At 42.3% G+C, this 25,921-nt stretch overlaps 1 protein-coding gene across 3 annotated transcripts in view; it reads left to right on the top strand.

The window, feature by feature from the left end:
• Positions 1 to 25,921, top strand: part of smg1 (SMG1 nonsense mediated mRNA decay associated PI3K related kinase) — a 181,659-nt gene that overhangs the window by 110,737 nt on the left and 45,001 nt on the right. For all 3 annotated transcript variants that reach the window (XM_078240916.1, XM_078240917.1, XM_078240919.1), the window contains 16 exons: positions 523 to 684; positions 1,242 to 1,459; positions 2,985 to 3,139; positions 4,058 to 4,280; positions 6,050 to 6,296; positions 8,022 to 8,251; positions 9,733 to 9,981; positions 13,112 to 13,250; positions 13,339 to 13,448; positions 13,572 to 13,790; positions 16,008 to 16,201; positions 18,185 to 18,357; positions 19,119 to 19,398; positions 21,259 to 21,531; positions 23,111 to 23,345; positions 23,442 to 23,668. In XM_078240916.1, coding sequence (XP_078097042.1) covers positions 523 to 684; positions 1,242 to 1,459; positions 2,985 to 3,139; positions 4,058 to 4,280; positions 6,050 to 6,296; positions 8,022 to 8,251; positions 9,733 to 9,981; positions 13,112 to 13,250; positions 13,339 to 13,448; positions 13,572 to 13,790; positions 16,008 to 16,201; positions 18,185 to 18,357; positions 19,119 to 19,398; positions 21,259 to 21,531; positions 23,111 to 23,345; positions 23,442 to 23,668 — 3,334 coding nt within the window. The remainder of the gene's footprint in view (positions 1 to 522; positions 685 to 1,241; positions 1,460 to 2,984; positions 3,140 to 4,057; positions 4,281 to 6,049; positions 6,297 to 8,021; positions 8,252 to 9,732; positions 9,982 to 13,111; positions 13,251 to 13,338; positions 13,449 to 13,571; positions 13,791 to 16,007; positions 16,202 to 18,184; positions 18,358 to 19,118; positions 19,399 to 21,258; positions 21,532 to 23,110; positions 23,346 to 23,441; positions 23,669 to 25,921) is intronic.

Genomic DNA, 25,921 nt, shown 5'->3' with positions numbered 1-25,921 from the left:
GATTTCTTTCAAGAGAAAAGCAAATTACTGCAGGTGCTGGAATCAGCATCCAAAAGAGAAAACGCTGGAAAATCTCAGCAGGTCTGGTAGCATCTGTAAGGAGAGAAAAGAACTGATATTTCGAGTCATCTAGACTCAATGTCAGCTCTTTTCTCCCCTTACAGATGCTACCAGATCTGCTGAGATTTTCCAGCATTTTCTCTTTTGGATCTGATTTTCAAACTGGTTTTTAGTGGTAGCAATTTGGATGCAACAAGTAGAATTAAGCTTTATTTTATCTCCAACTATCTTAATTTAGCTATAGCTTCTCATCAACCTAGTTATCTTAACACAATGTTACGCTAAATACTGTCATTGCAAAATATATCCTTGTATGAAAGAATAGTGCTGAGAACAACAGAAACATTGGTGGTGGTTAAATATTTAGAGATGCTGGGGGCTTCAGTTTCTAATGATGCTATTGTGTCTCAGCAGTGTTTGCTATTTGCAGGACATGTTTACATTTTGTTCTCTTTGTTTCAGGTATTATTCCACAGCTGTTCTCTCGTTTGAATCACCCCGAGGTATATGTGCGACAGAGCATCTGCAATTTGCTGTGCCGTGTGGCTCAGGATTCTCCTCACCTTATCCTGTATCCTGCGATTGTTGGCTCAATATCACTCAGCGGTGAATCCCAGTCCTCTGGTAATTAATATCTCTTTCTGTATCCAAGGCTTAACCTGCGATTGGCTAGGTTATTAGTAAAAGCATCAGTGATGTTAATAAATTCATGTTCATAGAAATCTTACTTTCCCTCTCTTTGGATAAGTTAGTTATCCTAACAAAGTAAAATTTGTTGAAATATTGCTTTTGTGCATTATCAAAGCTGAAACAAACAAAATCCACTTCATTTGTATTTGGTTCATTTTCATAAATTTTCTATTTTCACTCATCATTTGACCTCAGTTGGATATATTGGATGCCACTACCAAATATGTGCCTGTTGTCTATTTAGCTGATAGATAAATGTTCTCTCTCCCATACCTCAGTGTTGAATATTTTGTCGTCATGAGAGAAGTAAACTTGCTGCCTAATTAATGTCAGCATTGAGTAGCCCTTAGCATCGAATCATGCAAGCATATGTTAGGAAAGCTGCGCTCTGACGGCTAATCTAGATTGCTGCCTTTTATGTCAGTTCAATTTGTTTCTGGTTAATCTTGTTCTTTCGTATCTAAAGAAATATTGTCCCACTTCTCCTTCAGGAGCTAAATTGTCATCTGCAATTCCTACCCTGCTGAGTAATATCCAGGCTGAAGCCTTATCTGGAGGCGACTGTGAAGAAAATAGTCCTCCTGGGTCACAAGACAGTATCAAAGATGAACAGAAAGCTTGTTTTAATGAAGATCAAGCCATGATGCAGGACTGCTATAGCACAATAGTAGATAAACTGTCTTCAGCAAATCCAACCATGGTGTTACAGGTACTGTGAATCTTGTCCCTAAACTGCAGTTTGAATTATTATAATCTTTCCATTTTGTTCAGACTGTTCAACTCCATTAATTTTCTGAATCCAATATCAGTCCAGACCTGGATTAAAGCAAATTACTGTGGATGTTGGAATCTGAAATCAAAAGAGAAAATGCTGGAAAATCTCAGCAGGTCTGGCAGCATCTGTAAGGAGAGAAAAGAGCTGACGTTTCGAGTCCAGGTGACCCTTTGTCAAAGCTGGACCTGGAACCTGGTCAGTTCTGACCCAGAGCAAAGAAACAAAGATATATTTCTTCATCTTGCATGCGATCATCAGGCGTAAGAAATCTGGATGACAACATTCAGTGATTTTATTAAATAAATTCCAGACCAATGATTGAATCTGTAAAGTTAAACTGTACAATAACAGGGATACCAACTGCTGAATTGCATGATCCATTGAAATTTATTGTGTGAAATATGTTGGCACGTTTCAGCATGTTTAGTGATCTGAAATTGTCACCAGTCATCTCAGATTGAAAAAGCAAACTCTATGTTATATAACGGGGATGTAAAGAACTTTTATATCAACTTTAATAAGTCATGTGCAAGTTATATACAATTCCTCCTCTTGGTCCAGTTATTCACACTGATCAGCTTCTGGCTAAAAATAAACTATTTGCACTATTGCCTTATTGTTCAAGAATTAAAATTTGAAAATCACCAGCTTAAATATGAGGAAGTTCTTCATATCCTCAGTCTGTGAGAAGGGGAAGAAAGGTTAAACTATTAAATGTGAGCATAACTAAAAGGTTAGGTGCATTGGCCGTGCTAAATTCTCCCTCCGTGTACCCAAACAGGCGCCGGAGTGTGGCGGCTAGGGGATTTTCACAGTAACTTCATTGCAGTGTTAATGTAAGCCTACTTGTGACACTAATAAATAAACTTTAAAATTGCCAAGAATGGTGGCTGCTACACTATTACTCAAAACATTCTCGGAGAGAATAGATTGAGATATTGAAACTGTCTATTATAGAAAGAGTTTGTTTCAATTTGAGATGTGGCACTAGACTGACATTTTCAGATTATTAAACATTCTGAAATGTGCTAATATATTTTACACAAATTTCAGTGAATCGTGCAATTCAGCAGCTGATATCCCTGCATTGTATCGATTAATTTTTCGGTTTCAGTATGAGTCTGGAATTCATTTAATAAAAACACTCATTCATTGTTGTCATCCAGCTTTCTTGTGTTGGATGATAGCGAGGAAGAAGTACATCTTTGCGCGATACTGACATTTTGAGTGAGGGATTGTGTAGTAAATGACTGCATATGGAGTACAGAAGGTTCGCACTTCCCATTCTGGCTATATGTGGCAAATGTCACAATTATATTTTCATCCTTTATGCGCTTTGCCAAACTATGCGCAGCTGAAAATTGAGAATGCCTTCTGCTTAAAGTTGAAGTGACTACAGTTTGAGAGAGGTTATAAGAATGAATCTATTTTAACTCTTTTTGACATGCTGGCATTGCAGGTACAGATGTTAGTTGGAGAGTTACGGAGAATTACTGTACTGTGGGACGAGCTCTGGCTTGGAGTTCTTCAACAACAGCACATGCATGTGCTAAGACGCATTCAGCAATTGGAGGATGAGGTGAAGAGGGTTCAGAACAACAATACTCTTCGCAAGTAAGTATTTCAAAACTGGCTGAATCCAACAGAATTTGTTTAACCCTATATTTGTAGTATTAGGAATGCAAGTGTATTCAACTCAAATTTTTTTTATGTGACTAGCCATAGTGTGAATAGAATTGGAAATGTCAAAGTATGGATGCATCATTAAAGTTGCAGCTAGGGCAGTTTGCAGAAAGTTATGAGAGTTTTTAAATGGGAGTGATCCATGGAGTGGGAATGAAGATGGAGCATAATTCCTGTCTTTCCTAACCTTTTACTTTTGATAGAGATCTTATTTGAGGGATATAAATGATTTTAATTTTGTCTGCTGTAATGGTTAATTTGGTGAACTGGATACTTAATAAGTGAGCAGCTCCATATGTTTCAAAAGCAGAAAATGCTGGAAAATCTCAGCGGGTCTGACAGCTTCTGTGGAGAGAGAAAAGAGCAAACGTTTCGAGTCTGGATGACTCTTCAGGACGAAGGGCCATCCAGACTTGAAGCGCTGGCTCTGTCCTCTCTCTACAGGCGCTATCAGACCCACTGAGATTTTCCAGCATTTTTTTTTGTTCGATTCCAACATTGGCAGTAATTTGCTTTTATCAATATGGTTCAAAACTCTCATAAATCCTTCTGTAGTTCTTCTCTCTCCCCTCAAAAATTGGACTAGCTTAAAAAACTGGATGGGTTTTTCAATTAGATTTAAATGTGTTAACCAGGATATGCAGTGCTGTTTGCATATAGGTAAATGGATTGGACCACTGCGAGCCTTGTTAATACATTACTTGAGTATCCTTTTGTGTCACCTTTATGACTTTAGGTGAGATATTATCTGTAATGTTGGGCTTATTTTGGGTGAGTGGTTGATGTCTTTTGCAATTAAAAGACCTTGTTTACTGTGAAGTGTTTCAGTCCTAACTTCTTATTTGTTAGGGAGGAGAAGATTGCCATTATGAGGGAAAAGCATACGGCTTTGATGAAGCCAGTGGTATTTGCTCTGGAACATGTGTGCAGCATTACTTCAGCTCAAGCAGAAACACCTCACGAGAAATGGTTTCAGGACACCTTTGGAGAACCAATTAATAATGCTTTGGAAAAACTGAAGACCCCATCAAATCCTGCTAATCCTAGCAACAGTTGGTTGCCATTTAAGCAGGTAAGATTTAGTGCAGAATAGTTTGCTAATGGAAGAGTTTAATTGACTGGCTCTTTTGTGGGTTTTTCATCTGTAGAAGCTAGCTCCGGAAATTGTGCACAATGGGATGGAATGTGCTTTTTCTATTTTACTCATACAGATCCAATCAGTGTTTGGTGTTTCGATTTCATTTTGTTAGGCTGGGATTTGAACAAAGAAAAAAGAAAATTACAGCACAGGAACAGGCCCTTCGGCCTTCCAAGCCTGCACCGACCATGCTGCCCGACTGAACTAAAACCCCCTACTCTTCCGGGGACCATATCCCTCTATTCCCATCCTGTTCATGTATTTGTCAAGATACCCCTTCAATGTCACCAACAGATCTGCTTCCACTACCTCCCCCGGTAACGAGTTCCAGGCACCCAACACCCTCTGTGAATCATAGAAACCCTACAGTGCAGAAAGAGGCCATTTGGCCCATCAAGTCTGCACCGACCACAATCCCACCTACTCCCTTATCCCTACATATTTTACCCACTAATCCCTCTAACCTACGCATCCCAGGACACTAAGGGGCAATTTTAGCATGGCCAATCAACCTAACCTGCACATCTTTGGACTGTGGGAGGAAACCGGAGCACTCGGAGGAAACCCACGCAGACACGAGGAGAATGTGCAAACTCCACACAGACAGTGACCCAAGCCGGGAATCGAACCCAGGTCCCTGGAGCTGTGAAGCGGCAGTGCTAACCACTGTGCTACCGTGCCGCCTGTGTTTTTAAAAAAAAAAACTTGCATCATACATTTGATTCAATAGAAATTCACTATACCATCTAGGACTATGTATTTTTAATTATAATCTTACCTTGAAAGTTGTATTACTGCTGGATAAAATATGTGCATGTGATGTTTAAGGGTGACACAGTGGTTAGCACTGCTGCCTCACCGTCAGGGGTCTGGGTTCCATTCCAGCCTTGGGTCACTGTGTGTGGAGTCTGCATGTTCTCCCCGTGTCTGCGTGGGTTTCCTCCAGGTTCTGTGATTTTTCTCCCACAATCCAAAGATGTGCAGGTTAGGTGGATTGGCCATGCTAAATTGCCCCTTAGTATCTAAAGATGTATAGGTTAGGTGGATTAACAATGGTAAATGTGCGGGGGTTGTGGGTTATGGTGGGGGAGAGGGCATTGGTTAAGAAACTCTGTCAGAGAGTTGGTGCAGACTCGATGGGCTGAATGGCCTCCTTCGGCACTAGGGACTCTATGATATGCTTACAGGTTGAGTTAGAAGGCCCAGCAACAGTAAGTGGGAGAGCTTGATGGTGTTGTATTTTATATTGTCACTTTGTCTGATAAGACCTCAATTTTGAAAACTTTGTCCGTTTTTCAGATAACTCCTCACTCCCTATTTCTACAACTTGCAGCTTTACAATCCTTCAATACGTATCTCCGTGCTTTTCCAGCTCTAGGCGCTTCCAGTCACTTCACCTTTTCAGAATCGTGCTTTCAGCTGCCCTGGAATGAGCTCTAGAAATCTCTCCCTCAGCCTCTGTGTGCCTCTGTCCTCCTGCTCTGTCAAGATGTTCCTTTAAAACCTATCTCAAGTTTTTAATCATCTGTCTTTATGTCCTTCTGTGACGTGTTTTTACTGATGATGATGTTGCCAAGGCACTATAGTGTAAGCTATTGATGTCATGTACAAAGCAACAATTTTGTTCTATTTTAAATTTTAATGTAAAAGTAAAAACTCTTGAAATATGTAAAATAACGCATGCCATTTTTAATGTATTGCAGATAATGCTGAACTTGCAACAGAGAGCTCAGAAACGTACCAGCTACTTGTTGCACTTGGAGGAAATCAGTCCACGAATGGCTGCAATGTCCAACACAGAGATTGCCTTGCCTGGTGAAATCTCAGCAAGGGATGCAGTGACAATTCAGAGTGTTGGCAGTACCATTACCATCCTTCCCACCAAAACAAAACCAAAGAAACTGATGTTCTTGGGATCTGATGGGAAAAACTACCCATACTTGTTTAAAGGTAAAATGAGGATAGATGTCCACACTTTACACGAATAAACTTAATGCGATTCTTAAAGTTCCTGTTACCCGTTATTATTTTCCAATTTTGGAGGTTTATCCCTGGTGTAGAATTTCAGGAAAATTGCATGCACAGAATAAGCAGCACAGAAAAAAGCCAAGTAGCCTGTTATGACGAGCCCCCAAAAGTTGTTGATCCGGGTGAGACCCATCGATTTGTCACCGTTCGACTGGGATGTCCCCAAATTGTATAAACCGGGCTGAGCAGGGGTGACTGGCTCTGTATCTTCATTCGAACCACTCTCTGCTCATAGCAACAAAGGTTTAATCGAACAAGGTTCCCTTTCTCTTGGATACATTTTCCAGACCCAATAGTTATATTTAAAAAGGAGTCGGTTTAACCAGGCTTTCTTGAGCTAAGATAGTATAAGCTTTTCACCTACTTAAATGGTAATGCTTCTACACTCGTACGGAGTGCAAGAATAAGTAAATACCATCATCACAACAAGCCAAACCAATCTGTGCTCACATTTATGGTCAAGCATTCTCCTACTTCCATCTATCTCTCAGTATAATATTCCATTCCATTCCCCGTCATCGTACTCGCATAGCTTCTCATCCAATGTGTGTATGGTATTCTCCACAAATACTTCCTTAAGATTAGAAACCCTTCATTATCAAATTAAACCGGCCCATTAATTAAATTCGGGAGGATAAACTGGGGATCTTTATTTGCTGCCTAAAACACTTAAACATTTTGCCTCTTTATTGCCAAAATACCAATGACTCTTTTTGAATTTGCTTAAGTGCATAAATAATGTCTTTTGCCTGATCTACACTCTGATTTTAATGGGACAAGGCTCTTTCTTTATTGAAAGACTCCACTTAATCTCAGGTCAGAAACACTGTCAGCAATTCCGAAGGGGGCGATTGTCTTCATCTTTGGGCTCTTCTGTCTTCCATCATTGTGGTCTCTTGAGTGAACTAGGGCAGTTGAAAAACAAGAGTTTAATCGCCTTGGTTCATTTTCCAAGTGTGGATTGAGAACAGTGGCTGTAGAGTCTGTATAGTGGTGGCTGTACGGGTCTGTATAGTGGTGGCTGTACAAGTCTGTATAGTGGTGGCTGTACAAGTCTGTATAGTGGTGGCTGTACAAGTCTGTATAGTGGTGGCTGTACAAGTCTGTATAGTGGTGGCTGTACAAGTCTGTATAGTGGTGGCTGTACAAGTCTGTATAGTGGTGGCTGTACAAGTCTGTATAGTGGTGGCTGTACAAGTCTGTATAGTGGTGGCTGTACAAGTCTGTATAGTGGTGGCTGTACAAGTCTGTATAGTGGTGGCTGTACAAGTCTGTATAGTGGTGGCTGTACGAGTCTGTATAGTGGTGGCTCCCCAGCAGCTGGCTTTTATAGATTTATAAGGAAATCAGGTCAAGGAGGCTACACTTGTCTTGTATCCTGTCAAGCGAGAAGTTTCTTTATAGATACAAAAGATAGGGCAAATGTTTTTGAATTTAGTTCGCAGAGTAAGTGTTTTCTAGTTCAGATTAATTCTAATTCCTCTGGCAATCCAGACTTTATTACTTTGAACTTTTAAATTTAATTTCAAATGTTGTGTAGTCCTAACCTAAGTAAAGTGAACCTTTTGAAAATGATCTTTGAACTGTGTACTGTGCCAGTTGTTTGGTGTTAATGACCTGATCATTTATTTTTCTGTCTGTTCACAGGGCTGGAAGACTTACATCTCGATGAACGGATAATGCAGTTCTTGTCCATTGTGAACACCATGTTTATAAAGATTAATCACCAAGAGACTCCACGCTTCCATGCCAGGCATTATTCTGTAACACCTTTGGGTACAAGGTCAGGGCTCATTCAGTGGGTAGATGGTGCCACTCCCCTGTTTGGACTTTACAAGCGTTGGCAGCAAAGAGAGGCAACGTTACAGGCACAGAAGGTAGACGATAAATATTCATTATTTTCACCTTCAATTCTGTGTTAGACAAGGTTGGAGATCTGGAGCTGCTGATGATCTCAATCACAGAGGCCTCATTTTAGTAGAGTATTGAATCAGCATATAAAGCAAATCCATTTTTCCAACTCCAAAAATCATGAGTGGCACGGCACAGTGAACAAAGAACAATACAGCACAGGAACAGGCCCTTCGGCCCTCCAAGCCCGTGCCGCTCCCTGGTCCAAACTAGACCATTCTTTTGTATCCCTCCATTCCCACTCCGTTCACGTGGCTGGCAGTGGTTAGCACTGATGCCTCACAGTGCCAGGGACCTTGGTTCGATTCCCGGCTTGGGTGACACTGTTCTCCTCGTGTCGGCGGGGGTTACCTCCGGATGCTCCGGTTTCCTCCCACACTCCAGAGATATGCATGTTCGTTGCATTGGCCATGCTAAATTGCCCATTAGTGTCAGGGGGTCTAACTTAGGGTAAATGCATGGGGTTATGGGGATAGGGCCTGGGTGGGATTGTGGCCGGTGCAAAGTCGATGGGCCGAATAGTCATCTTCCGCACAGTAGGATTCTATATTCCGTTTTTTCACAAATGCTTGATACACAGATCGAACCTCCCCACTCCACAAATGCATGATTTAGTTACGGATACCTTGTGAATACAGGCTGTGTCGTGGGAATGCACAGGAGTTTTAAGACAAGTCCACTCTTTGTCGGGTGCCAGTGACATTTCAAAATGACAATCACCCACACTGGCTTTTATACTCAGCATCTAGGTCAACCCCTGTTTTTGGAGGGATATTTCGAGGCTTCAAAGATTGACTGGTATGCTGAATTTACGGTAACTCCTTGCTGACTCCTACCTCGTACCCACCAAACTGACTACCTGGCTAGTCTGTATAGTGGTGGCTGTATGAGTCTGTATAGGCCAGCATTATTCCCTAGCAGGCTGCAGCCAGGGACCCAAGGGGACGGTGTCCGACAGACAGTGAAAGGAGAGCTTGGCAGAACATCAAGAAAGGGAATTCCAGTGAGATTGAGTTGGAGTGGAGACCTGTGGACCCAGGGCTTGGGGTGAACACTAATAATTCTTATAGCCCACATAGAACTTAAAAGGAGCAGATCTTAAATCGGTGACTCCTGGTCAAACTCCCTATCTTCAATTAATTCCACATTGTGGCATTCTTGCCATTTTACTTTTGAATATTAGCTCAGTCTTGCCTTTGCAATAGCTTTATCAATGACTTATAATAAATATTTAAATAGCTGAAAAGATAATGGGTTGGAGCTGCGAGATAAAATTGTTGAATTTTAACTCCTTCCAAAGTCTGTCTTGCTGGGAAGAGTGGGGTTTAAGATCAGTTTTCTTGGAGTTTGTGTCACCAAAGTTATGCATTTGCTTTCTCGGAAGTTTAAATCAATGTAAGACTTTAATTGTTCAATTTTGCAGAGTGGTTGTTTCTTTTTTTTTCAGAACCAAGATTCTTACCAAGCGACTCAAAATCCTGCTTTGGTTCCCCGCCCCAGTGAGCTATACTACAGCAAAATTGGACCAGCTTTAAAATCAGTGGGTCTTACTCTCGATGTTTCACGACGTGATTGGCCTTTGAGTGTAATGAGTTCAGTCTTAGAAGAACTGATGGAGTCCACACCACCAAATCTTCTTGCAAAAGAGCTGTGGTGTTCATGTACTACTCCGGATGAGTGGTGGAGTGTTACACAGGTATGAGAAAAAGCCTTCCAAAATGTTCCAAATTCTGAGTGAAAGGCAATAAGTATTAATTCTTCTTCACTGATACTTAAGCAAGTCCTATATGATATATAAAATGAGTAAAACATTTAAAGTGCAGCGTGTTTGCTGTATTTGGCCTTTGAATAGTATTTCATACGCAAGAAATCAAAGTTGTACGTGTATCTGAATGTTGAGGATAATTTTCCAGAAAATATCATACCAATATTTTAGGCAGTGGATAATGCAACGTTTATGCTTCGCTTAATCAGTCTCCATGGACGCACTGGTAATTGGTGATCATTTGGAATAATTACTGAAGTTAACTTATTTAATGTGTTCACTGGGCATTTGAGTGATACCAAATTTGAGATTAAATTTCAGACACCTGATAGTTCAGTACCCTGACCTGTTCTTTCTGCAAGAAATGTTTTCCCCGCGCTTTCAGCCTGTTAAGTTTGCAACTTTACAGAAGTGTTTCTGGATAATCTTGTAGATGTTGTAAAGGTTAATGTCTGGGCAAGGATGTGTGGGTACTAAGACAAGAGTGCCCTCTTGGATTGACTGCCAGAATCATTTCATTCCAAATCATAGAAAATCCTTTTGTTTCCATGTTTGAGTGGTTTTCAGTATGGGGTCAGGTCCTGAGCCTGATTTTGCACGAGGTTGAGTTCAGGGAGACATAACTTATCACTCAAAGTAAGCTTTGTGTTCAACTGCAACGAAGGTCACCTATTGTTGATTAGTCATCGGCAACTTACCATCCTGTGATTTTAAAGCCCTAATCGAAATTCCACAGAATGTGTCTAATGCTTCAGCTGGATGGTACTCGGGCTGGCCTCTGCTTATTTGGTGGAGGACCAGTTAGGAAGGAAGGAACTTAGATTTCTATAGCATCTTTCACATCCCAGAGCACTTTACAGCCAATCATAGAAATCATAGAAACCCTACAGTGCAGAAGGAGGCCATTCGGCCCATCGAGTCTGCACCGACCACAATCCCACCCAGGCCCTACCCCCACATATTTTACCCACTAATCCCTCTAACCTACACATCCCAGGACACTAAGGGACACTAAATGGTGACAGCCAATCTGGACACTGCAAAGTCCGAGCTATTAGATTTTTGGTGGCTGAAGAATAAATACTGTCATGGTGCTTGGATATCTTCTAGCTGTTGGATAATGCCATGGGATCACTTACCACACGTTGCAACAGGCAGATGGGGCTCTGGTTTAATGTTACTTTGAAAAGCTGGCACCTTTAATAATGTAGCAATGCACTGAAGTCTGGAGTTGGTACTTGTTTTTTTTATTGAACTCAGGTTTACTTATTTAGATGGTTGCACTGTTATGAACCGGCAGCAAGAAACGCAAGATTATTTGTGGTTCACTCTGTCCATTTTTTAGCCTCAAATGATAACCATGGAGTAATCTTGTAAATTCACCAAGCACTATAAGACTGTTGAAGACTAATGCATTCTTGCAGATTTCCTGTGAATCTTCACGGGAGCAGGAAAGCACAGACCAAGAAACTTGTGGAAGCCTTATTCCTGGAAAATCGACCTCCATTCTGTGCAACAAAGCAGCTGCTCTATGAATGATCTTTTCTACCTCATTTATATATAGAAATAGTTTTTTAAAAAAACAGCAGTGTTGCAGTAACAAAAACAGAAAATGCTGGAAAATCTCAGCAGGTCTGACAGCATCTGTGGGGAGAGAATAGAGCCAACGTTTCAAGTCTAGATGACCCTTTGTCAGAGCAGTGTTGCAGTTTTGTTTTGTGGTGTGAATTGATCAGTGACCTTTAGCCAACTGGATCCTAATCTCTGGAATTCCATTCCTAACCTACTGAGTTGGATCACCTGATCTGATCTCCTAATGTGATCCCTTGTTAAATTTAACAAAGAACAAAGAAAATTACAGCACAGGAACAGGACCTTCGGCCCCAAGCCTGCACCATCCACACTGCCCGACTTATCTAAAACCCTCTACCCTTCCGAGGACTGTATCCCTCTATTCCCATCTTATTCATGTATTTGTCAAGGCGCCCCTTAAAAGTCACTACCGTATCCACTTCCACTACCTCCCCCGGCAACGAGTTCCAGGCACCCACTACTGTGTTAAAAAAAAAAATCTGCCTCGTACATCTCCTTCAAACCTTGCCCCTCGCACCTTAAACCTGTGCCCCCTAGTAATTGACTCTTCCACCCTGGGAAAAAGCTTCTGACTATCCACTCTGTCCATGCCTCTCATAATCTTGTAGACTTCTAAGAGGTCTCCCCTCAACCTCCGTCATTCCAGTGAGAACAAACCAAGTTTTTCCAACCTCTCCTTACAGCTAATGCCCTCCATACCAGGCAACATCCTGGTAAATCTTTTCTGTACCCTCCCCAAAGCCTCCACATCCTTCTGGTAGTGTGGCGACCAGAATTGAACACTATATTCCAAGTGCGGCCTAACTAGGGTTCTGTAAAGCTGCAACATGACTTGCCAATTTTTAAACTCAGTGCCCCGGCCGATGAAGGCAAGCATGCCGTATGCCTTCTTGACTACCTTCTCCACCTGCATTGCCATTTTCAGTGACCTGTGTACCTGTACACCCAGATCCCTTTGCCTATCAGTACTCTTAAGGGTTCTGTCGTTTACTGTATATTTCCTATCTGTATTAGACCTTCCAAAATGCATTACCTCAAATTTGTCCGTTTTAAACTCCATCTGCCATCTCTCTGCCCAAGTCTCCAACTGATCTATATCCTGCTGTATCCTCTGATGGTCCTCATCGCTATCTGCAAATCCACCAACCTTTGTGTCGTCCTCAAACTTACTAATCAATCCAGTTACATTTTCCTCCAAATCATTTATACATATTACAAACAGCAATGGTCCCAGCACTGATCCCTGAGGAATGAAACTTGTCACAGCCCTCCATTCAGAAACACACCCTTCCACTGCTACCCTCTGTCTTCTTTGACCGAGCCAAAGTCTGATAACAATCGTTTTGAGACATTTGGCATGTTTTGCAACATTAATACACTACCGAAATTAAAGTTATCCTAAGAAAGTGGATTGCTTGCCTTTTTTCTCATTCTGGTGTCTTGACAATGAGTGTTATTTTATTCACAGTCATACGCAAGATCAACTGCAGTTATGTCTATGGTGGGCTACATAATTGGACTTGGTGACAGACACTTGGACAATGTACTTATAGACATGACAACTGGAGAAGTGGTGCACATTGACTACAATGTTTGCTTTGAAAAAGGTACTTCTGTTCTGAAGTTTGTTCTCGAGTATCGTTTCCTGCTTTTTGTACAACAGTGTGATTTTTATTTTGTTTTAAATATCTTTAGGTAAAAGCCTAAGAGTTCCTGAGAAGGTTCCATTCAGAATGACTCAAAATATTGAAACAGCGCTTGGTGTGACTGGAGTTGAAGGGTTGTTCAGACTTTCTTGTGAACAGGTTCGTTAACTGGAAGTTAGTGTGCTGCACACATGTACGTTTTTAAGTTGGTCACATCATCTTGCAGAGACTGTCCTTCAATTTCTTCCATCAAACTGTTCTTTTCCTTTTGTTCCCCATTAGGTTGTCCAAATAATGCGACGTGGTCGTGAGACCCTGTTGACTTTGCTGGAAGCTTTTGTGTACGATCCATTGGTGGACTGGACTGCAGGTGGTGAAATTGGATTTGCCGGAGCTGTGTATGGTGGTGGAGGTCAGCAAGCTGAGAGTAAACAGAGCAAGAGGGAGATGGAACGAGACATCACCCGCAGTCTCTTCTCTTCAAGGGTTGCTGAAATTAAGGTGTCGAGCAATGAGAACACTATATAGTCCTCAAATATAACATATCTTCGAGTTCAAAGCTAGGAAACTTAATTTTCAAGTTTGAATTTGTAATTTAAATTAAAATGCTACATTTAAACTTAGTTTGAGAAAGGGGTTGAGATTTGCAGTTCAAACCCCCCCCCCGGTCTTTGTTCTTGGGAGACATCCATTATCCTGGAGGATTAGAAGAAAAAGGGCAGAGACCTCCTGAGACTTTTCCCTGTTAATGATGCTCAGAGATTTCTGGCCTTTCTTTGGAGATGCGGGTGCAGAGGAGTGAGAAGGGGCAACACTGCGATAAATGTACCTATGTGGTAGGCATGGACCAATCCTAGGGATGTAAATGAGATGGAATTAAGCATTCCCAGTCTCCTGTCATGTTTGTGATTCTGCTCATTTGGTATTTCTGTACATTTGGCCCTGAGAAAGATGGGAATGTGTAGATTAATAACCTGGAATAGGCAAGTTGTCTTATGAGGACAGGTTGGACAGGCAGGGTGTTCAGAAGAGTTAGAAGTGACTTGATTGAAGCATACAAGTCCCAGTATGACAGTCCCAGTTCCAAATAAGCTATATTCATGTGTGAATCAAATCCACTTTTAAATAAATACAGTGAGCAAACCCAGGCATACTTGCCATAAATTGTTTGAATGGTCTTGAAGTTTTCAGAGAGAGAGATAGAGTTCCAGAAGCCTGCAAAATCCTTCTAACTTCAACCAGGCTTCAGCTGCAACTGTCCACTTTCTGTAAAAGCTTTTTTTACTGCTACAGACCCAGCTCTGCACATAAACCATAAGATAGGAGCAGAATTAGGCCGTTCGGCCCATCGAGTCTGCTCCACCATTCAATCATGGCTGATATGATTCTCATCCCCATTCTCCTGCCTTCTCCCTGTAACCCTTGATCCCCTTATTGATCAAGAACCCATCTATCTCTGTCTTAAAGGCACTCAATGACCTGACCGCCACAGTTTTCTGTGGCAATGAGTTCCACGGATTCACCGCCCTTTGGCTGAAGAAATTCCCCCTCATCTCAGTTTTAAAGGAGCATTCCTTCACTCTGAGGTTGTGCCCTCAAGTTCTAGTCTTTTCCACTAACGGAAACATCCTCTCCACATCCACTCTCTCTAGACCTCTCTGTATCCTGTAAGTTTCAATTAGATCCCCCCTCATCCTTCTAAACTCCAATGAGTACAGACCAGCCTCCTCAACCGCTCCTCATCTGACAAACCCTCCATTCCTGGGATCATTCTTGTGAACCTCCTCTGGACCCCTTCCAAGGCCAACACATCCTTCCTTTGGTATGGGGCCCAAAACTGCTCTCAATATTCCAAATGGGGTCTGACCAGACCTTCCCAGTTCTAGAGCAGTTGGTGGCCAGGAAAATCAAACTCCATAGCAAACACAACTAACATAAAATGAGAATGAGTTATTTAAACGTGGAAACTGACAATTATTTGCTGCTGTAAAGGATTTAAAAAACTGAAAGCAAGTCAGCACACTGATCCTTTCCCTGGGGTGTCAAGCGGACACAGTTAAATCCAGCACATCTCTATATCCAAAAGCATAATGGTCCATTAAGGAGAATTGACAAATGCTGGGGTAGTTAAAGGTTTAAATTTATTCGTGTCACAAGTAGGCTTACATTAACACTGCAATGAAGTTACTGTGAAAATCTGAGTCGCCACACCCGGCGCCTGTTCGGGTACGCTGAGGGAGAATTTAGCACAGCCAATGCACCTAACCAGCATGTCTTTGGACTGTGGAGGAAACCAGAGCACCCGGAGGAAACCCACGCAGACACGGGGAGAACGTGCAGACTCCAAACAGACAGTGACTTAACCAGAATCGAACCCAAATCCCTGGTGCTGTGAGGCAGCAGTGCTAACCACTGTGCTATCATGCTGCCCTCACTGTGCCTGTGCCACCGCGCTGCCCTCACTGTGCCCCTGTGCCATCCTAGTTTAGTAAGGGGTTGCAGATTTGCTGTATTGCTTCTCAGTTTAAACTTTGGGCAGATACCAAATTGCTTTGAAACTGAAGGCTTCAGCAATGTTTTATGCACAAAGGCATAGGTTTTAAATTCACTTGAACTAAATTCAAAAGGGGATAACTATATTTGTTTCAACCTTAGACTGTGAACTGAATGATTTGTTTCCTTAACGTTTGAATTTTTACTTCCTCCCCTCTCGCAAAGGTGACCTGGTTTAAGAACAGGGATGACATGCTGGCCGTTATTCCTAAACTTGATACGAGTCTGGAGGATTATCTGAATCTCCAAGAACAGTTGACAAAAGTGGAGAAACTGCAGGGTAAATTGCTGGAGGAAATAGAATTTCTGGAAGGAGCTGTTGATATTTCTGACCACCCAGCTCACACATTGGAACAAAGGTAAGCATTTTGCAGCAAGAAAATGTGATTTTTATTTTAAATTTAACCATTGTGCCAATTCTGTCAATTGAAGGATTTTCTATATTTTTCAGTCTCCAACTTTACTATCACACAAAGGGTATAAAATCTAAGCTGAATTTACCGTATACAGGTGGAATTTACATGTTTTTCTGTAATATTACTGAGTTACTAGTTTATTAAACTTAAAAACTAACTTTTCACTGATTAGAAAACTTGCTGATGGTTCTCTGATGCTGAGAATTGTTTCGAAGCGCGAAGGATAACTCCAAGATGACGGAAATGAGCTTGATCTCAGAATCTGTCATTCTTAATCTTGCATACTGGTGGAGTTCGCCCCTTCATGTTCCAATGGATAGAATGAATAATTTTTATATCCCTCCTGGGTAGAAGAATACGAAGTGAAAGTTTTAACTTGAAGCACAACTTTAGAATCTGGGGAAATATTTCTTGTAGTTAGTGATTAAATGGGAAGAATACATAAAATGGAAAAATTATTTCATTAGTTCACAGCTTTTCTTTAGAAGTTTGAACTGTTTTTTAAAAAAATCTGTCTCAAGTTACGCCACTATTTCAAAGATTGTTTTTGGTAAAATGCCCTGGTTGTCATGAAATTAAAATAGAAAATGCTGAAAATATTTGGGTAAAACAGCAACTGTGGAGAGAGAGAATTAAGATGGATGACCTTTCATCATGGAATCCCTATAGGCCATTCAGCCCATTGAATCTGACCCAGGCCCTCTCCCCGTAACCCCACACATTTACTGTGGTTAATCCATCTCACCTTTCACATCTTGGGACACTAAGGGGCAATTTAACATAGCCAACTCACCTAACCTGCACATCTTTGGACTGTGGGAGGAAACCAGAGCACCTGGAAGAAATCCACATAGACATGGAGAGAACGTGCAGTGACCTGAGGCTGGAATCGAACCCGAGTCTCTAGTGCTGAGATGCAATAGTGCTAACCGCTGTGCCACCGTACCGCCCAGAGCTGGAAAAGTCCATGGTCTTCTCTCCCCTCTGTACTTAAAACCTGTTACATCTTTAATTTTTTCCAGTTCTGGGCGGTACGGTGGCACAGCGGTTAGCACTGTACAGATGCTTCAACTGAACACCTTTTTAATGAAGTAATTTTTTCTTTTTCTCCTATCGCTGTTCTCCCTCGAGACTTTGCTGCCTTATGATAGGGTCCACTTTAGGTGCCATACTCATAGTGAATTGCCAGCTATTGTACTGTAAAGGCGGTATTGCTGCATTTTGACCCTGTCCATTTTAAAGACATTATACACCAGGGGATCTGATACCCCCATAGGGACACGGAAGCATAGTACTGTTACAGGACTGGTAATCCAGAGACCTGGATTAAAGATCAGGAGACGCAAGTCCAAATCCCAATACAGCAGCTGTGGATTTTAAATTCAATAACATAAATTTGCGATATCAAAAAAACTATCCTCCGTAATGGTGACTGTAAAACTCCTAGACTGTTTTAAAAAACATCTGGTTCACTAATGTTCTATAGGGAAGGAAATCTGACGTCCCTTCCCCATTTAACCTGTATGTGAATTCGGACCCACAGCAATGTGGTTGACTCATCATCCTCTGAAACCACCAAGTTATACTCTATGCAATGGCACACCACCATTTCGAGGGCAACTGGGGATGGGCAATAAATGCTGTCCTTTACATTGATGTTCCATGAACCAATTTCTAAAAAAAAGTCCCCTCTCGTGAAATCTTTATATCATTGTGCAATGGGAAAGGTACAGACAACAAAAGGTGAAAATGAGGAAATACAATTTCACAGGAAAATAATTACCATTTTTGTAATGCCTCAAGGTTTTCCTTTTGGTAAGGCCACATTCAATTGGATATTCTCTTGTCTTCCGAGCAGAATCACTGAAATAAGGAGTGAATGGTTTCTAATGCTATCCCTACTACAGTTGTCTGTCTTTCATTTAGATATTCAGAACATACCCAACTCCAGACTCAGCAGCTGGCTGTACAGGATGCTATTCAAGTGAAGCTGAATGACTTTGAACAGTGGATTGCACAATATCAGGCTGCGTTTTCAAGTCTGGAAGCTACACAGCTTGCAAGCCTGCTTCAGGATATCAGTACCCCACTGGACCTAGGTAATGGCCATTCACAGACACACTTCAACAATGGGTTACCAAATAAAGGTCCTTTTGTCGTCTAGAGTAGACTACGGTTTTATATTATGGAACAAGATGCCCAGGATTAAATCTCATTGTGTCAGCCCAAATGCTGTCTTTAAAACTCCTCCTATTTCCCTTTAAGTGGGTGTATTGGGAACTTTCCTCAGCCAGTTTGTGGTTAGCTTGGCATTGGTAACGGAACTGCTGTTTGTGTTTTTGACGCCAGTAATATGGGATTTTCTTTTCTAACTAGTTGATGTGTTGCATGTGGTTCAATTGAGGACACTTCCTACGCACTTTAGCACCTGCTTAATTCAATTTCCTCGACAGCATGTAATGTGAACAGACATTTGAGCTCAATGCTGTTTACATTCAGCGTTACATGTTGGTGAACTGAAGTAAAAACTAGACCTGTGCTGATTGGGAATTATTTTCCCAAATGTTTAAAATATAAAAATCTAAACAATGCCTTTTTACAAATGAAGGAATGTTTTAAGCTTCCTCTGCATTTAATTACTAAAGTTGAGACCAAAACAATGTCTGATTTCAAGAAGAAGTTAGTTACAGCTCTTGGAGCAAAGGGATCAATGGATGAGGGGGGGGGGGGATCAGGATATTGAATTTGATGATCAGCCATGATCAAAATGAATGGCGGAGCAGGCTCGAAGGGCCGAATGGCCTCCTCTTCTAGTTTCTATGTTAATACTAACAGTCTTTCTTCCCTTATTCTAATCTAGGGGCTCCAAGCTATGTGCCAGCTACAACATTCCTCCAGAATGCAGGCCAGGCACACCTAATCAGTCAGTGTGAACAGTTAGAAGGCGAGGTCGGTGCACTGTTGCAGCAGCGTCGAACCATTTTGCGTGGCTGCCTGGAACAGCTCCACAGTTACGCTGCTGTAGCTCTGCAGTACCCAAAGGCCGTCTTCCAGAAACATAGGATGGAACAGTGGAAAACGTGGATGGAAGAACTGATTTGTGACATGACAGTGGAACACTGTCAGGAACTGTACAGAAAGTGAGTATAATGTGAATTGTGGTCACAAGTTAAATGGAAATTGAATTGAACTTGCTAGTAAATTAAACGATTGTGGCCAGTCAGCATGGGCAGGATAAAATTTCCTGTGCTGAATTAGGGGACCTCAGTGGACTTGTAAATAGAATCTTAATGTTGGCCTCTGAGTTAAAGGGAAGATCAGCATTGGCGCCCGCTCCTTTTGACTATCCAGTGATTAGGTGAAGACCGAAGAGATATGGTTGTAAAATCCTAAGCTTAAAAATACTGACACTCAAGTTTATGGCCACCCGAAGGTGTTGGGGGGCTATCAGACCCTGGCAAACTAAATCTAAATGGATGCCCAAATGTTTTTATGCAAGGGCAGGAGGGAGGCTTGAAGACTTGTAATCATTTGATGTTTTCCTGTTATCTCCCATGACAAAAATGGTATGTTTTTTTTCTTGCATACAAATAGGCTGTTCAGTCCCTCAAACCTGTTCCGCTGTTCAGTGAGATCATGGCTGATCTCTATCCTACCTCCATCCACCCTCCTTTGCTCCATATCCCTTCCTGTCCTTGACTTGCAAAAATCTATTGATCTCCAATTTTAAATTATTAATTGAGCTAGCATTCTGAGAATTCCTTGCTTCCACCACCTGTTTCTGTGAAGATGTGTTTCTTAACCTCCTTTTACAATGGCCTGGTTCTAACTTTGTTTCCTGCTCCTAGATTCTATCACCAATCCTCCCCCCGCCCACCCAAATAATTAACCCACAGAGGTCTGATGGCACTGCATCCTTCCATGGTCACTATATCCTTTGCTACAATAGGTTGCCCGGAACTATGTACACTGCTTTAGATATGTTCTAACCGCAGCTTTATATAGCTGTAGAAAATTGTCCTTTGTGCTCTAGCCCTCCATATAAAGGCCAACATTTCACTAGCCTTTTCAAAAAAAAATGTTGTATCTGACCACTGCATCTTGAGGATCTGTGCACAAAGATGCCTGAACCTCCACTGTTCCCTAGTTATTCATTATTTAAAGAATATTTGGATCTATCCTCCTTTGGCCCAGAATGGAATACCTCACACCCAGCTACCTTGAAGTGCATCTGCCTCAGCTTTGCCTGTACACACAATCTATCAATGATTCTTTGCAACTTGATGTTCCTGTCTTCACCATTTACTTGGCCACCAACTTTTATGCCATCACCAAACTTGGAGATGTGTCTCTCCTACATCATAGGAAAACCCTTTCACTGCTCACTGCGCAGAAGAATAGGTTTGATGTCATTTAAAAGAGAAACTTTGGGCCTCAATTCCAGATAAAAATGTCCTTGAAAGCATATTAGTGCAAGAGGCATAATTATACTTCATAGCACCTGATCGCAATGATTGACTTGATTATAAATCTCTTTCTGAAGAATAGAATTTGACTTGAGAAGTGAATTGAGTCCAAGGTAATTTTAGGCAATGAACCAGTAAGATATATGTTATAAAGCTACCTGTAGAAATGGCAGCACAGGGGCACAATGGTTAGCACTGCTACCTCACAGCACCAGGGACCCAGGTTCAATTCCCGGCTTGGGTCACTGTCTGTGTGGAGTTTGCACATTCTTACTGTGTCTGCGTGAGTTTCCTCCGGGTGCTCTGGTTTTCTCCCACAGTCCAAAGATGTGCAGGTTAGGTGTATTGGCCATGCAAAATTGACTCTTACTGTCAGAGAGATTAGCAGAGTAAATACATGGGGTTGCAGGGATAGGGCTGGGTGGATTTATGGTCAGTGCAAGCTCGATGGGCTGAATGGCCTCCTTCTGCACTGTAGGGATTCTCTAATTCTATGTCTTTAATATGTGCAATATTAATGTGCTTGTTTTCCAGGTATGAGATACAATATGCTCCCCAACAGCCCCCAACAGTTTGTCAGTTCATAACTGCTACAGAGATGACACTTCAGCATTTTGCAGCAGATGTTAACAGTCGGTTAATTAGACAGGTTGAGCGTCTGAAACAGGAATCTGTAACACTCCCTGTTTGCGAAGAGCAGTTGAAGGAAATTGAACGCTGCATAAAAGTTTTTCTTCTGGAAAATGGCGATGAGGGCTCCTTAAGCCTTGCTAGTGTCATAATTTCAGCCCTTTGCACATTGACAAGGTAGAGTCTATCTTTCACACCTTCGATATTAGCTGCAGCAAGTGAAGACCCTGCAGAAATAATAGCTTATCTTAACAATTGGTCAAACTTGAATTGCCTTTTTTGATATGTTTCCTGGTTATTTTAATGGTCTTCATCCAAATTTGTTGAATTATTTTATCAAATACGCTACTTTCTAAGGAGGGAAAACTAGTTTCGGACAAAAATAGTGAACAGATTGGTTTGAGTGCCTGATGTTTTGAACTTCTTTGAAAGCAGAATTGTGGCTGCTGTCACTGTAGCTTAGATATCTGCCTGGGGTGGTGGCGTAGGCTAATACAATAGGGGAGTTTAGGGGGCTTTTAGATAAGCACATGAATATGCGAGGAATAGAGGGATATGGACCCAGGGCAGGCAGAAGGGATTAGTTTAATTTGGCGTCATGTTCAGCATAACATCGTGGGCCGAAGGGCCTGTTCCTGTGCTGTGATGGGCCGAAAGGCCTGTTCCTGTGCTGTAATGGGCCGAAAGGCCTGTTCCTGTGCTGTAATGGGCCGAGGGGCCTGTTCCTGTGCTGTGATGGGCCGAGGGGCCTGTTCCTGTGCTGTAATGGGCCGAAAGGCCTGTTCCTGTGCTGTAATGGGCCGAGGGGCCTGTTCCTGTGCTGTAATGGGCCGAAAGGCCTGTTCCTGTGCTGTAATGGGCCGAAAGGCCTGTTCCTGTGCTGTAATGGGCCGAAGGGCCTGTTCCTGTGCTGTAATGGGCCGAAGGGCCTGTTCCTGTGCTGTAATGGGCCGAAGGGCCTGTTCCTGTGCTGTGATGGGCCGAAAGGCCTGTTCCTGTGCTGTAATGGGCCGAAGGGCCTGTTCCTGTGCTGTAATGGGCCGAAGGGCCTGTTCCTGTGCTGTAATGGGCCGAAGGGCCTGTTCCTGTGCTGTGATGGGCCGAAGGGCCTGTTCCTGTGCTGTAATGGGCCGAAGGGCCTGTTCCTGTGCTGTAATGGGCCGAAAGGCCTGTTCCTGTGCTGTAATGGGCCGAAGGGCCTGTTCCTGTGCTGTAATGGGCCGAAGGGCCTGTTCCTGTGCTGTAATGGGCCGAAGGGCCTGTTCCTGTGCTGTAATGGGCCGAAGGGCCTGTTCCTGTGCTGTAATGGGCCGAAGGGCCTGTTCCTGTGCTGTAATGGGCCGAAGGGCCTGTTCCTGTGCTGTGATGGGCCGCGGGGCCTGTTCCTGTGCTGTGATGGGCCGCGGGGCCTGTTCCTGTGCTGTGATGGGCCGCGGGGCCTGTTCCTGTGCTGTGATGGGCTGCGGGGCCTGTTCCTGTGCTGTGATGGGCTGCGGGGCCTGTTCCTGTACTGTGATGGGCCGCGGGGCCTGTTCCTGTGCTGTGATGGGCTGCGGGGCCTGTTCCTGTGCTGTGATGGGCTGCGGGGCCTGTTCCTGTGCTGTGATGGGCTGCGGGGCCTGTTCCTGTGCTGTGATGGGCTGCGGGGCCTGTTCCTGTGCTGGTCTATGTTCTATTTCGTACGTAGTAATTTAGATTAAAATGGAAGTTTGAGGCAGTTGTGAATATGCACCCCTAACTTTCTATTATGTTGCAGGCGGAACCTTATGATGGAAGGAGCTGCTTCAAGCGCTGGGGAACAGCTGGTTGATCTGACTTCCAGAGATGGAGCTTGGTTTTTGGAGGAGCTGTGTAGTATGAGTGGTAATGTTACGTGTCTTGTGCAACTTCTTGAGCAGTGCCAACTGGTCCCACAGGATCTTGACATCCCAAACCCAGTGGAAGCATCGGAAGCAGTGTACTTGGCTAATGGAGTATACACTTCTCTGCAGGTTAGTGTAGTAAGGGAAATGTTTTAAATGTCAGTATTCTGATAACATGATTAATATCACTCACCTTTTGTTAACACTGGATATGATTTTCAACAGGAGCTAAACACCAACTTCAGACAGATTATCTTTCCAGAAGCCCTTAGATGTATGATGAAAGGAGAAAATACTTTGCAGAACATGCTTAATGAACTGGATAATATTATTGAACAGACAACTGATGGAGTTTCTTTGCAAATGCTCATAGATTCTCTGCAGGCTTATCTGAGAAATGCTGCAATGGGAATGGAGGAGGAGACCAATGCCCATTATATTGATGTCACCAGGTAAATGAATCATTGCTTAATGTATTCCACATGCACATGTTTTATTTCGACCAGAAGAAGCCATGAATTATTTTCAACAGTGCAACAGATCACTGTTGTGTAGGACGCCCAGTTTCACTTTCCCAGTTGAAATTTACCAAGCTGCTTTTAACGTGGCAGGTTTTTAACTTGAAATGAGACTCATGATCTGTGCTGTTAGCTGTTGTAACTGTAGCACTGATGCGTTTTGAGTGATTTGCTCATTCTGCAGCAGGAATCTTCAATTAGTTTGACAGTAATTGGTGATCTTGGTGTTTGAATTTCCCAAAGAAATGACATGCTACTTGTTTAAAATTGTACTATCAAAAAAACATTCATGGAGATGTTCTTTTTTGCTTCCTGTCACTTTGTTCTATCACCTCTGAATTTCTCTTCAGCGTGTTGTTTACAGAACCCAGTTCTGAACGGGATTGTACTTTTTATACAAAATGACCTTTTTTGTCAACTATTATGGGAGATTTCTGAAAAATGTGTCCATGACTCTGACCCCCATTACCCCAATTTCTGAAGAAGCATCAATGATGCAAATGGGGAGAGATGCAGAAAGAGACATTTGCTAAAGTAAAGCAAACCTTACAGTCATCAACACGGCTCGTACACTTTGATCCGACTAAACTGTTGGTAGTTTCCTGTGACACATCCCATGGAGTGTCCTTTCAGCAAGATGTCTGACTGGATTGAGAGGCTGATTGCATTTGGATCAAGAACCTTATCCAGTGCTGAGAAAAAATATTCTTAATTGACAAACTGGAAAAAGTGTGGAAAAGATTTACTAGGATGCTACTTGTAACCCTCTTTTCCATCGCCCATTGAACCCCTCTATCTTTTGACCTCCAGCACTGTTCCAGTCAAACTCAACAGAACCTTCAGAAGCAGTAACTTGCATTACTAGTATCTGGGCTAAATATTAAGTCTAACTTCAAACTTTGGCTAACTATTGAATTTCTCTTTGCAGTAGCAGCATTAGGCATGTGGGAAGGGTCTGTTTGTTTCTGAAGTAGGAGGAGCATGTTGGTGTTTGGTTTTGAGCTTTTTGTCAGAACATGGTGGGTGGATTTGGAATCCATCCTGGTGTTCCCCCAGTATTAACTTCCACCCTGAAGATGCAGGTGTCTATTTGTGTTCTCTTGGGTTTGCTATTGTGTGTTGTTTTATGACTTGTTTTTTTTAATCCAATTCAATCAAATCAAGTCCAATTCAGAGTCTCAACAAGTGAGACATTCCCGATCCAAGCTGACAAGACAGGGCTCTCACCTCCTGTCTTGGGCTTGATCTACATGATCCAAGCTGATTGGAGTAGGCATTGCACCTTCTCCAAGGCTTGATCTCATTTGCATCTTAGCCAAAAGGCCGAGATGCCGCTTTTAAAACTTGCTTCAAATGAAGCTAAAATGTAACCTAATGACTTCAACCAAGTGCAGCACATAGATACTACACTTGATCTTAGCCAATTTATGACTTATTTTTTTTTGTATTTTTATTCCAATTCAATCAAATCAAGTCCAATTCAGAGTCTCAACAAGTTGAGACATTTCTGATCCAGGCTGGCAAGACAGGGCAAGCGACCATTTACCCTGTCCTGGGCCTGATCTACATGAGCCAAGCTGATTGGAGGAGGGAAAGCAATTCCTCCTCCAAGACTTGAGCTCATTTGCATCTTAGCCAAAAGGCCGAGATGCCGCTTTTAAAAATTGCTTCATATGAAACATATGAAGCTTAAATGCAACCCAATGACCTCCGCCAAGTGCAGCATCCGCATAACTACACTTGATCTTAGCCAAAAGGCTTATTAATTTATCACCACACTTGATGCTGTCAGCATGAGCACTTGGCCTGCAATGAGGCAGTCGGTGTTTAACTGATCCTGACTACTTTCTGGTCAGAATGAGCGTCAGTGTTACACAAATTGCAGTTCCTCAGCCTGGCTAGCAGTTAATAGCGTTTTAATCCCCAAATCATTGCATCAAGGCCCACATTGGACAGTTTTTATGTTCTTTTTTCAAACAACTGAGAATTTGTGGTGAGTCAAGGCCCTTGTGGCAAGCGCAAGAATTCTAAAACTTGAACAGAGGCTTCCCGGGAGAGCCCGGCACCAAAGGATGTGTTCATTTGTGGAAAATAGGAAATGGCAAAATATTCAAGATGGAGTAAGCCCAAACAGTTTGATATTTCTGAAAGTCCTGTTGATAGCTGCTGCAAAAGGTTATCATAGAA

This window comes from Mustelus asterias, chromosome 23 (genome assembly GCF_964213995.1).
Source record: "Mustelus asterias chromosome 23, sMusAst1.hap1.1, whole genome shotgun sequence".
Taxonomy (NCBI): domain Eukaryota; kingdom Metazoa; phylum Chordata; class Chondrichthyes; order Carcharhiniformes; family Triakidae; genus Mustelus; species Mustelus asterias.
Note: the sequence above shows the minus strand (reverse complement) of the source record. Positions and strands in the feature narration are given on the sequence as shown.